Consider the following 15,196-nt stretch of genomic DNA (forward strand, 5'->3'; position numbering starts at 1 on the left):
AGGTAACCCCGCCGCCGCTGCCCCCCGACCCGACCCGACCCGGCCCGGCCCGGCCCGGCCCGGCCCGGCCCGGCCCGGCCCCGCACCTGCCCCCCGCGGCGGGCCCGGCGAGGGGCGGATCCGCCGGCCGCCTGTCACCGCCCCCCGCGGCGGCGCGCCCGCCCCCGGCCCCGCTGCCAAAGTGACTCGGGGAGGACCGGCACGGCAATGACATCAGTGCTTTAAACAACTTGTTATTCGGGAGCAATCAGCTGCAATTAGGTATTAATTAAGTATTATGAAAGTTGATTATTTAAGTGAATTCGGCTTTCGTCTCTCCGACTATGGTAAGTACGGCACAATTGTCCTTTTCCTGCCCCCAGCCCCCCGCCCGCCTCTCGGCGGAGCCCCCGGTCGGGCGGCCGCTGGTGCCGATGCCCCCGCGCCGGGCGGTGCGAAGCGGAGCGCTGTCCGCTCCTCCGCGGTTCCGGCGCTCCGCGGCCGCGGGGCCGGCGCTGCGGGCAGCGCAGTCTCTCGGACGCGGGGCTGCCGCCGCACCGAAACTTTTGTTGGCGGGTGCGCGGTGCAGAGCGGCGGGCCGGGCGGTGCGGTGCGGCGGGGGGCTTGCCGGCTCTTTCACTTTGCTTCTTTCACTTGTTTTACGGAAGTTGCTCCCGCGCCCGCCGCAGCTTTGGCCCCGCTCTCCCGGCCCCGCCGAGGTGAGCCGGGGGCTCCGCTCCCTCCGCCGGTCCTTCCCGGCAGCGCGGCCCCCGCGGGCCGGGGCAGCGGGGCGAGGAGCGGGCTGGTCGTGAGAGGATGCGGAGGGGAAGTTTATGGGGGTTTTGAAATGATTCTGCCTTTGTATTTGTTGTAAGTTTGTGTGGGTTGTTTTCTCTTTCATTTTTTCCCCCTCCTGAGCTCTGGCGTGTCGGTGGTAAAGGTTGCTTGTCAGGTTCCTGTACTGCCTAAATGAAAAGGAATTTAATTTATTTGGGACAAGGCAGTGTCAGATGAAGAGGCTGCTTATTACATTTAATGAGTTGTTTTTTTGGTTGGGTTTTTTTTTTTTTCATCCTGGGCATATCTGGGATGGGTTTGTTTTTGTCCTTCCATGTGAGGTGTATGAGACCTCCCCCACCCCTTCACATCATGCAGGGAGGAGGAAAGGTGGCCAGGCTGGGGCAATGTTTTGGTTTTAGATTACAGGCCCTAGTATTGGGGTTGGGTGTGTTTTCGATTGTAGCTTTTTGCGGCTTGTCCACTGGTTTTTGATCAGGTATCAGGATGGAGAGTAGGTTCTGGCCTGACGCTGGGTTGGGCTGGTGGCCCTGCTGGGAGTGATGATGGACAGGTCTCTGTCAGGCTAGAGTGTGATTGCCACCAGGAGCTGCGGGGCTTCAAAGTGTTGGTGGGTTTTCCAATTCTTGGACCGTCTGGATCAGTGTCTCATTTAGATTTGACAATATGCGCAGGTTCAAAGTTTAGTAGGAATCAATCCCTTGGGTGATGTTACCTCCCTCTTTGGGACCAGGTCTCGCCACCATGGCCCCATACTGGCTAACACAACTATACCTGCTCCTCCAAAATGGTGTAAAGCATTCTTTGCCATTTTAAAATCAAATGGCTGCAATGAACCAAACAGGCCTGTGCTGGCGATGTGCCATGGTCCAGGTAATTACTGCCAGAGTGTATATGTGTGTGTGTTGTTTTTTTTAATAAGGAGTAAGATGGTAATAAACTGGTTGATGATTGACTGGGCCTGAACTATGTACTCTGATATTGTGAGCGAGAGGATAATTTTGTCGTCGTTTATTCCATTTATTTACTTATTTCTACCATTGATATCAGGAACTGAGTGGCTCCAGAGCCACTTCCACCTGCGAGCGCGACGTGCCGGCTCTGCTTGGGTCCAGCCGTGGGCGTGCGGCTGCCTCCCTTCTAGATCAAGAAGCTGGGATGCTGCGTGGGCAGCCCAGGAGTTAAGGATGTGGTGAAACTGCGGGAGGGCAAGTGCTTTAAAGAGCAATAAACAGTGACTTAGCCCGATCCCCATCTCGAGGAGCTGTGGCGGCTGCCCGGCCGTCCCGGGCCGGGGTGCCCCGGGCGGGCAGGGCCGTGCCCCGGCCCTGCAGTGCCCTCTGCCGGCTGGAGCCCTGCCCGCTGCCCCGTGGGGCTCCCCCGACCAGGGGCTGCCCAGCCGACGCCTCCCCCTCCCCAAAAAAGGGACCCTCCTTCACCTCGGAAGTGTTGGGGGTGCTCAGCCTTGCCACCGCTGCGCCCGGGTAACACGTGGGTTTTGGGCTCCAGTGTGGGAACCCGGGGCTGCAGTGAGCCATGGAAATGAGGATCGGGGAGATCTCTTTAAGTCAGCATTACGGTCTGTGTGTGGGTGAACCCGTCTTGTCATGATCTTGGGGCAAAGACCTGCCCCATAATCACCACCTCTAGCCCTTATCTACTTGGGCCAGCTTATCTCCCTCAGTTGCTGCCTCTTGAATTCTCTCCAAGCCCTCAGGCAGTGACTCTCCAGAGGCAGTGCCCGAGGGCTGCTCATACGAGCTGCCAGCTGGCAGAGGCGAGTCCAGAGGGGTTTCTTTCCCAGAGGGACTCGGTATGTGGGGTCTGACAGTCTGCTCTTGCTGAGGGCTTTCTCAGCTCAGTCAGTCCTTGCATGGACCTTCTAGGGCCAGAAATGTTAGTTATGGTTAAGGGCTGAAAAGAATTTGTGGACTGAGTTCATCTGCCCAGGAATGTGGCAAGATGTTCCCTACAATGTGACTTTATACCAGTCTGGTTTTAAATACCTTGACTGACTGGGTACTTGTCACTTCCTTTGGGAAACTGTTCCCCAGCCTAGTTATCCTTGGTGTGAGATTACAAGAACTGACCTCAGAATGAGGACCGAGACACCTATGGTAAGTGGGCGGAGGAATACCCAGTTTCCCACTCAAAGGGTCATTTTGTGTCCTTGTCAAATCACTGCTGTTATTTGAAATGCCCAGTTGATAGAAACACCTTCTTTGGGCTAGTGACAACTTTTTTTTTTTTTCCTTTTTTGGCCAGATTTTTTGGGAGGCATTGGCTCAGTCAAGGTTGGTGTCATTCCTGAGCTCATGCTCTACAAAAGATTCCCAGGCAGTGGGTTTGAGTGTCCATGTCCTTTTCTAGTAGTTCTCTGAGATACTTGTTGGGTGGAAAGCATTCAAATGGCTTAAACCTACCCAGTGAAGACTGTTCCTTGGGAGAAGGGTTTAGCAGGGCAGGGATTAACCTTCCCATCATGGACTAAGCAGTGCCTAGCTATTACTTGGAGAACAGGCTTCAAAGCTGCTTAAAGTCCATAGGAGCGTTTCTACTGCTTTGACACTATAGAGAGATAACTCCCAGAAAGTTGACCTCTGAGATAAACTCCTGTTCCTCACCTGTACTCTGCTGGGTCTTACAAGTCCTTCTAAACCAGGTCTGCCACTGACGGAGTGGGGACCGCTGATGTGTGTGGGTACTGTACCTTTCCACTGTGAGACACACACTCCCAGAGGGGAAGAAGCAACTTGTTCTGAAACTGGCTGGGAATGGTACAGATATCTCAACTGGAAGGGATCAGATATTTGATGTGTAGTTTTCAAATCATCAGTTTCTCTTTCTGTTTTCCTGAACTGTTTATGCTTCTACCCAGAGTCCTCTTTCCTGCAATTGGAAAGTACTATCTGAACTTGGAATTTATCTCAGGCCTTTGCCTACACAGCCTTTTCTGTCCCACTTCTTGCACTTGGCTGTCCTCGCAGCGAGAGCTTTGTGGCCACTATGACTCTCCCTCTGACATCCAGTCGTACCCCATGGCTGCTGCGCGGCCTGCAGTTTAGGTACCCTCTGAGAAGCTGGTTGAAAGTGGAAAGTAATGAAAAGTCCCGTAGTAGGTGAAGGTAACCACTGCCTGTGCTGCATCTCCCATCTCCACCTGGGCTCCTTCCCTCCCTCCCAGGGTTTGAAGATGCAGCCGTTCCCAAGGTTTGGAGAGCTCAGGTGCCACCCAGGCTCAGCTCCCAGAAGTGCTGACATTGCAGAGGCCGTGCTAGCCGATCCAGCGGAGGTTTGGGAGAACCAACGTCCTCGTCCTCAGCTGCACTTTGCAAAGCAAAGAGGGGGCAGAGGAGGCTTGGCTGGAAGCAGGGGAGGGGCAGAATCTCCAGCCAAAAGTCCCACGCGGCACCGTCTCCTCCCCTCCGGTTCAATGCGGACTGGATCAATTTGGACGTCTTCAGCAATAAAAAATGCCGATGTCGTCCTAATTCACTAGGCCCCGAGATGACAGCAAATTTACATTTTTTAATTAAACTAGCAGCCAGTTTTTATGAGAGGGGGCTGGGTTATGCAAATCAAATGGTTGTGTACGAAAGATTAGGAGAGTTTGGGAATAAATTCCACAAATGCTAATAAAAAAAAAGAGAGAAAATGAGAGGGGGGAGAGAGAGGGACATTGTTCCATTAGCCCCTTTTAGGCTGATTTCCCTAGGGAGAAAGCTATGGGGGGTGAGAGATGGAGGCAGCTTTCAGAGACAGGTAAAATCCATTTCGAGGATGGAGAGCCCCTTGGACCAGGACCTTGTTGCTCCCTGTTTCCTCACCAAGGGCTTGCAGGGGAGATGGAGGCAGAAACTGGTGACAAAAGAAAAACTTGTAGGTTTCTAATCCCCATTCCTGCTTGACCAGTGACCTACAAGCTGGAACAGCAGCCAGGACTGGCTTGAGGATGTAGAAGGTGCACAGTGCTCAGGTGCTGGAGGGGCCCAGGTAGGTGAAGAGCTGGGCCAGGTCACCATGGTGCTGCAAGAGGGTGGATGTGGCAGGGTGACGGGGCAGTCCCTGGATGGGCAAAGCCCGGGGGCTATGCAAAGCTTCTCCAGGTAGGGCCCATCTTTGGGCTGACAGATGGTCGCAGAGCAGCGCTACAGCTGGGAATGGTACCCTGGGGCTTCATCTCCTTTGTGCAGCTCTTGTGGGTGGGCTCCTGGTCCCTGGCAGGAGCTGCTGGTTCGAACAGGCACTAGCACTGATCACAGGTGAGGGTCTAGACTGCTGTTCCATGTAAGGATAGGCTTTATCTGCAGAGCAGAGTGTGTTTTGGAGAGGGATGGTGAAGCTTTTCCCTCACCCAAACTGTGGAGCGAGCCCCTTGTTGCCCATCCATGGAGCTCTCAGAGGCTGACTCCAGCTGTCAACATCCCTTTCCAGTGTGTTAACCTGACACCAGTCTTCATCTCTTTATCAAGGGACTTTCCATCTTTGTTCATGTGGTGATTCCAGAAAATAAAAGTTTGTCAAGTCCCTTCAGGAAGAAATAGTTACGGTAAAGAAAATGCATGTGTTTCACTCATGTAAAATATGTTCCTGTATAAGTTTCCCAAAGAATTCCAAGTTCTCATTGCATTTGGGAGTTAGGTGTGGTGGCTAGGTACCAAAGCAATTGTTTGCTCTGCTATGGAGAAACAAAACCAGAAAATTTCTGGAGGCTGGGAAACTGCTTAAAGCTTCCAGTCCTAAGGCAGTTTCATGCTTGGAATAAAAGCTGAACAACCCATGTAGGTTGGCAAGAGAAAGCAGAGGGTGGAGAACAGGAGATACAAGGGAAAAGGATGGGAAGACTAAGGTCACTGGGTGCATTTTATGACAATCCCCTGTGGATTTGGTGCCTCACTAGAGAGCTTTGCCACCCATTCCCGGTTTTGGGGTGTGAAATGATGATTCACCAACATGCTCATGTTTTGCTTTGGAGAGGTGGCATTTTAGCAGAGCCTCTCTTGTGAAATCAGTAGAAACACCAGGCTCTGGTGGCGCATTTCTGAAGGTGTTCCCCACACCCAACACCTACATCCCCATCACCCTGTCCCGAACATGCCCATCTGCCCCAGACACTCACCCACCTCCACGCTCCCGGACACTCACGTGTTGGTGGTGTGCTGAACTTCATGTTCCCCAGGTTGCTCTCTCAAGACATTGCCATGATGAACACTGTGGTTCTGTGCGCTTGCATCATCGTTGCCATGAGTGAATCTGTTTTGGCAGCAGGAGAAGAGGAGAACGGTCTCTGCCCTGTGTGTTGGGTGTCTCTGTGCTCCCACAACTCTGCAGTGAAACCCCCACTGTTCTGCTGTTGGGGTGAACGGTGGCCTTGGCCTCGGCTTGGTCCACAGCCTCAGACAGGCAGCTGTACAGGGGATTTTTGTAACATGAGTTTCTGAGCTGAACTAGGGCCAAGTTCAGCCTAAATCTAACAAAGAGCTCCAGAACAGGTCTGTGAGACATGGCAGAGTCTGAGGATTTGGTGTAGGATGAATAACTCCTAATCTATAAAGTCGGCATAATCATACTCCCTTGCGCAGCCCAGAGCCAGGGCTGGGTGCTCAGGGATGGAGATAAGTGAATGAGGCCTGGCTGCTGTCCATGGATGGGTGCGGGGGTCGGGCAGGAGCGCTCCTCCCTCCGGCCGGGGTGGGGTGCCCGGGGCGTGGGAGAGCTGAGCCCGCGCCCGCCTGCCCCGGGGCACCTTCGGCATCCCAAAGGTGGGTCCAGGGTGGGTTGTCGTGGACCTGCAAGGGGTCCTCTCCAGGACCTGGGCTGGGAGGTGAAGAGCTCCGGCTGGGCTGTTCTGTTGGAATGGCGCAGTACTGTCAGCCCTGCTCCCAAAACTGGATGGGCCAGGGCAGAGCAGAGGAAGAACCAGGAACTTTCAGCTTCCATACATGGGAAACTGTCAAAAGCCAGGTAGCAACACCAGCTTTTGTCTGGTATTTCCAGAAAAACCCGGCAGGACCTGGCATCCCAGGGCATAATTTATTATGGAAAAATAAAATAATAAAGTACCAATCCCTTTGAGGCCTGAGTCATAGAAGCATCTTCTCATTAAAGCAGCTCCACCTCTCTGCCTGGAGTTTGCCAGCTCCATGCCTGTATGAATCCACTCCCTGAGCTGCCTCGCCCAGGGCAGCCCTCCTCCTCCCCCTCCTCCTCCTCCTGCTGCCTGTGCTTCCCCAGCACGCCTCTCCTCCAGCACCCCCCTTCCCCTGTATGGAGGAGTTCCACATCTCAAGCCAACTTCTCCCCAGACCCCCCACCTTTGGGTCAGGTAGATGTTTTGTTGGTGTGTGTTGTAGACAAATGTCTTCATCTTTTCACCCACCCACCTTCCACCCCTGTGCTATCAAGTTCTCTGGGCATGGCCCTGGCTCCCACATGCCCTTCTCCTGGCCTTGTGGTGTGAAGGTGTGTGTGGTATCTTTCCGTGGCTTGAAGCTCTCTTCCAAGTGGCCCTCTGCAAGCAGGGAAAGGAGAGGAAGCTGCTCCTGGAGTAATTACCATCTGCATGTCCCGAAGGCAGGCAGCAGATGTTAGCAGAGGAGGACCGGATTGGAAGAGGGTGAGGGAACAGAGGCTGGGGAAAGGGGGTCTGATTTTTCTTCTCAATTGCATATGAATATTTTTAACTGAAACTCAGTAGGACAAGAATCCCAGTTCTGCAGAGTTGATCCATACGCTTGGAAACTTCAGGGGAAAGCTCCTTTGCTTGCTCTTGCTGTGTTTTCTGTCACTCACTCTGCTTTTCTCAGCCTTTTTTTATGCTGCACTATTTAACTTTTCTTACTAAATAGCTTTCCTTTATGTCCTCCTTCCTTTCCATATTCCCACAGACCTGTCACTCTTTGTCACTCTCCTGGACTTCCATTCTGTCTTTGATTCTGTCTTGCTTTCCCTTTCCTTCCCCCCCTCTTCCATTGTCTTATTCTATTTTTCATTTTCCCATTTATCTGTGGGCTGATATTCAGATGAGCAAACTTCTTCCAGTTAAAGGAGGTCATGAATATTAGGATTTTTCTATCAAACAATGAAATATGGCTCAAATTACCCTAAAGAATAGGGCCCTTTTCATAAACCACCTGCTGTTTTTTTTGAAAGAAAGCACAACCACTCGCCTGTGTGCTCCAAGCAGTTGTCTCACATCTCTACCTCGCCAAACTTTGCCGTTCCAATTTCTTCTGCTGAATTTGTTGCTCTTGGTGGAGTAAGTCTGATCTTCCCAGACTGCCAGCACCCAATGAGTCTAGGTTTGGACAGGTTGGAACAGGATGGGGATTCTGGCAGGATCCTCACTACTTTAAATGTTGGTTTGTGATTGTGCTTTTTTGATTGCGGTGTGCATATTTTAGGGTTTTATTTTTGTTTTCGACAAACAACATTCTGGTCTGAAACTCATTTGGTCTGAACCTCTCAGCTTGACTGAGGGATCTCGTTCGGATGTTAGCACCCAGTGGGGCATGGAAACACATGGACCCCCTCACCTTCTCCTTGCCTTGCTGGTGTGGGCGAAGCAACACTCCCCAGCATGGGGAGCCTGTGGTGGAGGGAGGCGACCTGCTCAGGCCTGGCCACCAACCCAGGCTGTGGTCATTTCCTCCTGGCTCTCATGGTCCTGTCCCTTTCCTCCCAGCTACATGGCTTCAGAAAGGGACCTCTGAGCACAGCGGCTGCAGCTGGCTCTGGGAAGGCCAAGTTTGTGCTGCATGAGATCCTCCATTCCTTGTGCTCCTGGCCACGCTTAACTGGATAGTGCTGTGCCTTTGCCAGGGCAGCACCAGCGCAGCTTGGCCGTTCAGCAGGGACATGGACAGTAGTGGAGCTGTGCCCCAGGGCCTGGAGAGCTGCAAGCAGAAGAGCCTCTGTGCTCCCTTGGGAGTTGCCACGAGGCAGGCATGGGTAATGCCGGAGACAGGGACAACAGAGGATACCAGCTTGTCTCAGACTTGTGTTCTGTTTTCAGTCCAGCCTATTTATACTCTTCATAGTTGCTATTTTTTCCCCAGTTACATGAATGTGTCTTGTCCTCACTGTCTTCCATACTCCCTCAGCAAACCTTGCCATTTTTTGCGTGTCTGTGCCGGGAAGCTCACAGCACCATTCCTCCTGGGCAGAGACCACGCTTCTCTGAGGATGCACCTCTCACTGGTGTGCTCGCTCCAGGAGCCTGGTCCAGCCCTTCCACCCTCTCCCACCTGCATTTCCCTGGACAGAAACTGCACACACAGCCTGGGCTGTGTGAACACGGAGTTTGTTTTGCCAGGGTGACCTGTTTAATCATCTCATTTTCTGGTGGCCGTTTATTCCTCGTTTCCACGGTTACAGCCCCATTAAGAGGAGAAGCAATAAGGCAGCGAGTCAAACAGGTAATAAAAACATTAAAGCCATGTGCGCATTGGGAGGGAGGGAGGGCGAGCAGCACTCAGTGAGACGAGACGGGCCGTGCCAGGGAGACAGAAGGGTCACAGGAGCCTGTGCGCAGTGTGGTGACACCCAGCTCAGTGCCCAGCCTCTGCAGGGGCCTGACAGCCAACAAAGTGTCCTACAGCATCCCACAGCATTCTGCCCTGCTCTGAGGGAGTGTGCTGACACTCGGGACAATGTCACTCTCACCAGTGTGCTGCTTTCCCCATTGCTGTGCCGCTAAGGCAGAGCTGCAAGTGGACAAAAGCACTCAAAATTAAGAATGTATTTTTTCTGTATTTTCTTTCAGGGCTGTGAGTGTCTGGCAAAATTCGTAACTTTCTGTTTAGTTCTGGTGATGTTGGTGGACCCAAAGATTTATCCCTGTAACAGCCCCACCGTGGCACTTGCCAAGGTTCCTGCTCTTGCTGGTGTCAGCTGTGCTGCTCCCCTGCAGAGCCACGGCTCTGTACAGTTCCTAAAGAAGAACTGACTGTTCCACATGCTACGCTGAGGTACTCACAGCCAGCTACCTGAGCCAGCACAGCCTAGAGTACTGTGACACTGGTTTGAGGCTCTCCTAGGTAGAAATCCCTGTTTATGGAAGGCCAGGTTTCTGCAGCCTCCAGGAGAAGGTCAGATGCCATGGAAACAGGATAGCCAAGTGTCTGCTCCACAGCAGAGCAGAGGGCTGGGGAGTGGGTGGGATACCTTCTAGGCCATAGGTAGAAATCAGGGGACAGCTGTGGAGGGCAGGCAACATTGCTGGGAATTAGCTCTCTCCTGCTGGGAGGAATCCCCAGATTCCTGGCTTTTCATTGTGAGCTCCTAAAAGGAAGGTAGCAAAATGAAGAAACCTAAAGCAGCAACTCTGGAGTGAGGAGGAGGCAGAGCCCTGGTGTCTCAAGAGAAAGAAGACAACTGTTTTCAGCTGACTTCGCTCCGGGCACTGGTCCTCAGGGAACCCCTGAGGGCTCTTGGAAGGTGGGAGCCTTTTGATACTATATGCTGGTTATTCCAAAACTGACTTGGCAAGCAAGGAGATGGGGGCCTCTCTTCCTTTGGGAAATTTTAGGCTAGATATACTCCTGGGTGTAAAACCATGACCTGATCGGCAAAAGCCAGCAAAGCTACTTTTCTCTGTAAGTTCTCAGTGGCCATGGAGGCCAAGCAGCATTGGATCTTAGATGATGAGATGTTAGGTTTGAGGTTGCAGGTCACTGCCATGAAGGAGCAGGTGCCCACGGCCTGAGAGGGTTCTGACCTGTGAATAAGGGTGAGTTTCACTGTGGATGAAAAGAGGTTATGTTTAACAGTCCCACTCATCTAGGTGGCACAGCGCTGACAGCAAAACAGAAATATTCAGAAAAGCAAACTACAAAGGAGAGCAAGAAAACAGTCACAGAACTGCGGTGAAATGGGGTGCTTTACCTGCTAGCTCTCTGTGTTGAAAGAGTCTGCCCTGCCACAGCCCCATTTTGCCCTGGTGGGATTTTTTTATTTATTTCTGACATTCTTTTGGGTTTTACAGTTTCTTTTCTCCAGACTTTATCAGAAAGCATATTTGTGGTGAGAACCTGTGAAAGGACCTGGCTTGCTGAGTAAATGTTCAACGTGGAAATGAGCTGCATGACCTTGGGGGGGGGGGAGAGGGAGGAAAGCTGACAGAAATTCATAAAAAGCTGAAAAAGAAAAGAACAAGGAGAATGGGAGGGGACAGGGAAAAAGATAAAAGGCCTGGCCAGACTGGAAGAAGTCACACAAGAGAGGAATAATGGTCTGTCTTGTTACAGCAGTGACTGGACCTGTCATATTAGGCTCTCTTAAAGAGCCCAATTCTAAGTTGTGCTGAGCACTGACACTTTGAAAAATAGGCCCATTTAAGGTGACTCAAGTTGGGCAACAAAAGTCAGTAGTCACTTAAGATCATCTTGGCCCGTGTTCAGAAGGGTGAATTTTATCCCTGGCGAAAGGCCAGTGGGAGGCCCTTCTGTGTTCTGTTCCCTTTCCCAGAATAGGACTTGGGGTGGCTCCTGGAGCTTGTGCTGGTCCTTTGGGGCAGGGGCAGAACCCGCTCTTCTCAGGTTTTGGGCTGAGCCCTCCCTGTGCAGGAGGCAGTGGTCACTGGCTGGGCTCATGTATCAGCCCAGTTGTCTTTGGGCACAGAAACTGGGCTTGAATTTAATTGTGGAATTTTGGGGGGGCTGTGGGTGTCTAGAGAAGGAGTTGGATGGAGCAAAGCCTCTGTCCTCACTGCAGGAGCAGACAGAGCAGCCATGCAGAAGGTTTCCCAACCATCCTTGGAGTTCCTCAAGTGTGTGAGATTGAGATGGAGACACTTGCTTTGAAAACTAATGAGAATGTCAGTCAGAAAAGACCAACAAAACATTGTTGCAAGGAAGAAAATTTGAGTGGAAACACCCTGCTGTCACTACCAGAGACCAAGGTGTGAGGTCCAAGCGTGCTTTGGAGCTTTGCTTTCCAGAACTGCCTAGTTTGGGCTTGATGGTTTTTGCTTCAGTCCCACAACTAGTCCTGGAGGATCTAAAGTGGATTTTAAAATTGTGTTGTAGGGATTGGAGAGAGATTGAGCACCAAGCTTCTGCTGGTTCATATTCCTCTAGCATGTCCTTAGTATCTGGATGACACCAGCTCCAGGAAGCCCCTCAGTCCTGCAGTCCTTGGCTCTGGTGCCATTTCCATGGAGGGATCTGGGCACACAGGGACGTGGCACCCAGAAATCAGGGGGGCTGGAGCAGAAACCCTTTTGCTCTTCAGCGAACCAATGGCTTCCGCTACTTTTTTTTGTAGTTTGAATGCATGAAAAAAGTGTAAATGCACATAGGCTCCCCTTACAGCTCATTCTATTGTCATTTCTTTGACTCCCTAAATTCTCTTCATTTTCAAGAGGGGAAGTCTGACTTCAGTGGCATCAGCACTTCCAAACCACTTCACACTGCCATAAGCAGTTCAGAGTGTGGGGCAAGGACTGTGCTGAAGCAGAGGTCTCATTTGTGTTGAAACAGGGCTGATCACCGTTCTTTGGTTAAACCTGAATAGCTGCACTAATGGTCCTCGTATACACATCTTAAAATTTTAGTTCATTTAGGTGGGGGTCGATTTCTTTCCATAAGCCTGAAAACTGTAGAATAAGATTTTCATCCTCACTACTGGTATGGGAGAGCTCTACTGTATGAAGGGGAGCATTTTTTGATTTCTTTCCAGTTGGAGTGTGTGAAATAGTAAGGAAAAGTCTTGTCTAGTGATGACCTCAAAATAGTTTCTCTAGCAGTGCAATGTGTTGTCAGACAGACAGTATGTGGCTGGGTGGGAAGTGCAGACGGTGGGGGCACGAGTGCCTGACACAGGGGAAAACCATCAGCTTTGGGAGGAACTGGAGCAAAGTCACCAGCCCAGATGCCAGAGCAAGGAACTGTAACTGTACATTTAATAGCTTTTGATGTTTGCTTTTATGTGACAGTTGCTACTCAAGCAAACAGATTGGAGAATTCCAGACTTGTGTGGATTTCAGGGATTTTGTTTGTATGTGTTCAGCACGGGACACGAGCGAGCGGGATGGGAGCACGGGGCGTTGTTTCAGCAGGAGAAGGGCCCTGTACCCTGCTCCTCCCTGCCCCGGCCCACCTTCATTTTAGGAGCTGAGCCTTCCCCTCTCACACCTGTCTCTTACTCTTCCCTTAAGTCACTGTCCCTCCAAACCCACCTCACTCACCTGCTCTCTGTGCTCCCAGCATCATCCCACACTCCACGGAGCATCCTCTGTCCCATTCTTCTGCCCCCTGATGTGTGCTCCTGCAGAAGCCCTGCCCTGGACTGGAAGCCCCATGTGGAAGTCAAACAGCCATGCCCCAAGTGCTGGCCCTGCCCGGCCTCCCCTGCCCAGCTTGGGGTGCGGCTGAAACTGTCCTGTGAGAACTGCGGGCCAGAGGCGTGTTCTCACAGTTTATTCTCCGAAAGGAGAGCCTGCAAGGGGTGAGGGGCAGACTCCTTGCAGCGAAGGTGTTAACAAATAGCAGGTGATTAAACATGACAAGCAGTGACATTTCTGTGTGGGGTTCTCAGTACCAGCAATGCCAAGAATGAAGCTATAAACCCTGACATTTTGTGTTATGCACTGAGGTTTTTAATAGACATCTTTCTCTCCCTCACCCCTGTTTGTTTCTTTTACTCCTCTGTTCTCTTCTGTCCTCTTCTCCCTTTCCTCTCTCTTCCTGATCCTCACCCTGGCTCTGTCCCATCCCAAGTGCCCCCACCTCCATTTCCCATCCCTCCCTCCCCACTCTTATCTTTGCTCTCTTGCTTCACCAGACTCATTTGTTCAATGTCCTTCACTTTAGCTTTTGTTTCTCCCTTCCTCCCTATTTTCTTGTTACACTTTTCCAAGATTTTTTGCTTTTCATGGCATCATTCGCCCTTCCTTACTCTTCTCTTCCTCCTCTTAGCTGCGGTCTGTGCCATATGCACACGCTGGCAGTCTCTCACACATACGCACTCCCACACTTTATTGCACACACACTGCCACTTCCCGCACACTTCCCTGCTCCCCCCCACGCTCCCTCTCTCTCCTGCTCTGTCTCTCACATACGCTCGCACTTGCTCTTTTCTTTCTGTGCTTCCCCTCTCCTGCTCTTCTTTGTCTTTGTTACTCCCTTCTGCTGTCATCCTCCCTCTGTCTGTTCTTTTCCACTCTCTCCCCTTCTCCCTCCCTTTCCTTTCTCTTTTTGGGGTCTGATGTAATACTCTAACCATGGGCAGCCAGGCCAGTTGCTTGTCAGGGAGCAGGTGTCCCACCCCTGAGTGATGTTTTTGTTAATAACATTTTTGCCCTGACTCAGAAGCCGTCATTTTGGAGATTGGTTGGTGGGGTTTTTTTAAGGACAGGAGCTGAGGAGGCTGAGCTTTTGGGAACAGTTGCTGGGTTTGTACTGAAAGGACGGCAACAGTTGTTCTGCTGAGCAAGAGACGTTGGAACAACTGCAGATTCTCTCTTCACCCCCCCCATCCATCCAAAGGGCATTTGGAGGTGACACCCAATGCACCGTCCCCCTTGCAGCCAGCTCTAATTGGAGCTGACGAGCTGCCACTCGTTCTTGGCTTTGGAAATGGGGCACTTCTGCCACTGGAGTTGGCCCTACAGAGCCTTCTCTAACATTTCCTCCTCCTCTGCCTTCTCCTGGTGGTATTATGGGCACAAAATTAGCAAAACGCCAGAGTGACCAAAGCAGTCAAACACAGGGCTCTCCTCCAGCAGGTCACCTGGTCTCTGTGGCCTAGCTACATGACCTGAACATAAAAGAGGGGTCTCTCCGGGCACAGGAGGATAAAAGGGGTCAATGGCAGTCATCAGCTCCCTGGTCCACGACCTGCCTGGCTCCCTGTGTCTTACCAGGCTGTGATCCCTTTCGTGCAGAGGCTGAGAGGCAGGGCATGATGCTTCCCCCTAGGCAGGATGGAAATGGTGTGGGCAGGCCCATCAGAGCCCGTCCTCTCTGCTGAATCAACCATGCTACTGCCACCAAGGCCAGGACCTTCTCACCTGGCTGGCCCCAGTGAGAGCCACACTGCAGAAGTCGTCCCAAAGGGCCTCCTGGGGACTCGAGGCATCTCCAGAGGCTCTTTGAGCAGCACAGCGATTCCTTCTCGCACGGCTGCAGAATCTCTGCTTCTCCCCAGGTCCCTGGGGAAGATCTGTAGGGAGCTCCTGGAGAGTTACCAGGCACAGGCTCTGTGTTGTGCATTGGGATGTACTGGCCCATTGCTACAGCTGACACCTCTGCACTGAGACCCCCAGGGTGGGCAGGAGCCTCTTCCCTCTGTCCTGGGTGGACAGAGAGGACAGAGGCTGGGGCAGCTCCTGTGGGCAGGAGGTCCCCGAGTCCCCAGTGTAAAGGGCTCAGCAGGTATTTGAAATGAGTTCAAACTAAACTGCAGCTTCAGTCCCAGT

The 15,196-nt window shown here is 52.1% G+C and overlaps 1 protein-coding gene across 2 annotated transcripts in view; it reads left to right on the top strand.

Moving 5' to 3' along the window:
• Positions 1 to 215: 215 nt before the first annotated feature.
• Positions 216 to 15,196, top strand: part of CASZ1 (castor zinc finger 1) — an 87,699-nt gene continuing 72,718 nt past the window's right edge. The window contains exon 1 of one of the 2 annotated variants that reach the window (XM_066203206.1): positions 216 to 326. In XM_066203206.1, coding sequence (XP_066059303.1) covers positions 278 to 326 — 49 coding nt within the window. In that variant the 5' untranslated portion in view covers positions 216 to 277. The remainder of the gene's footprint in view (positions 327 to 15,196) is intronic. The other variant, XM_066203205.1, reaches the window with a different exon arrangement.

The sequence above is a fragment of the Chamaea fasciata genome, unplaced genomic scaffold (genome assembly GCF_029207755.1).
Source record: "Chamaea fasciata isolate MVZ Bird 193981 ecotype frontalis unplaced genomic scaffold, bChaFas1.0.hap1 SCAF_23, whole genome shotgun sequence".
Taxonomy (NCBI): Eukaryota; Metazoa; Chordata; class Aves; order Passeriformes; family Sylviidae; genus Chamaea; species Chamaea fasciata.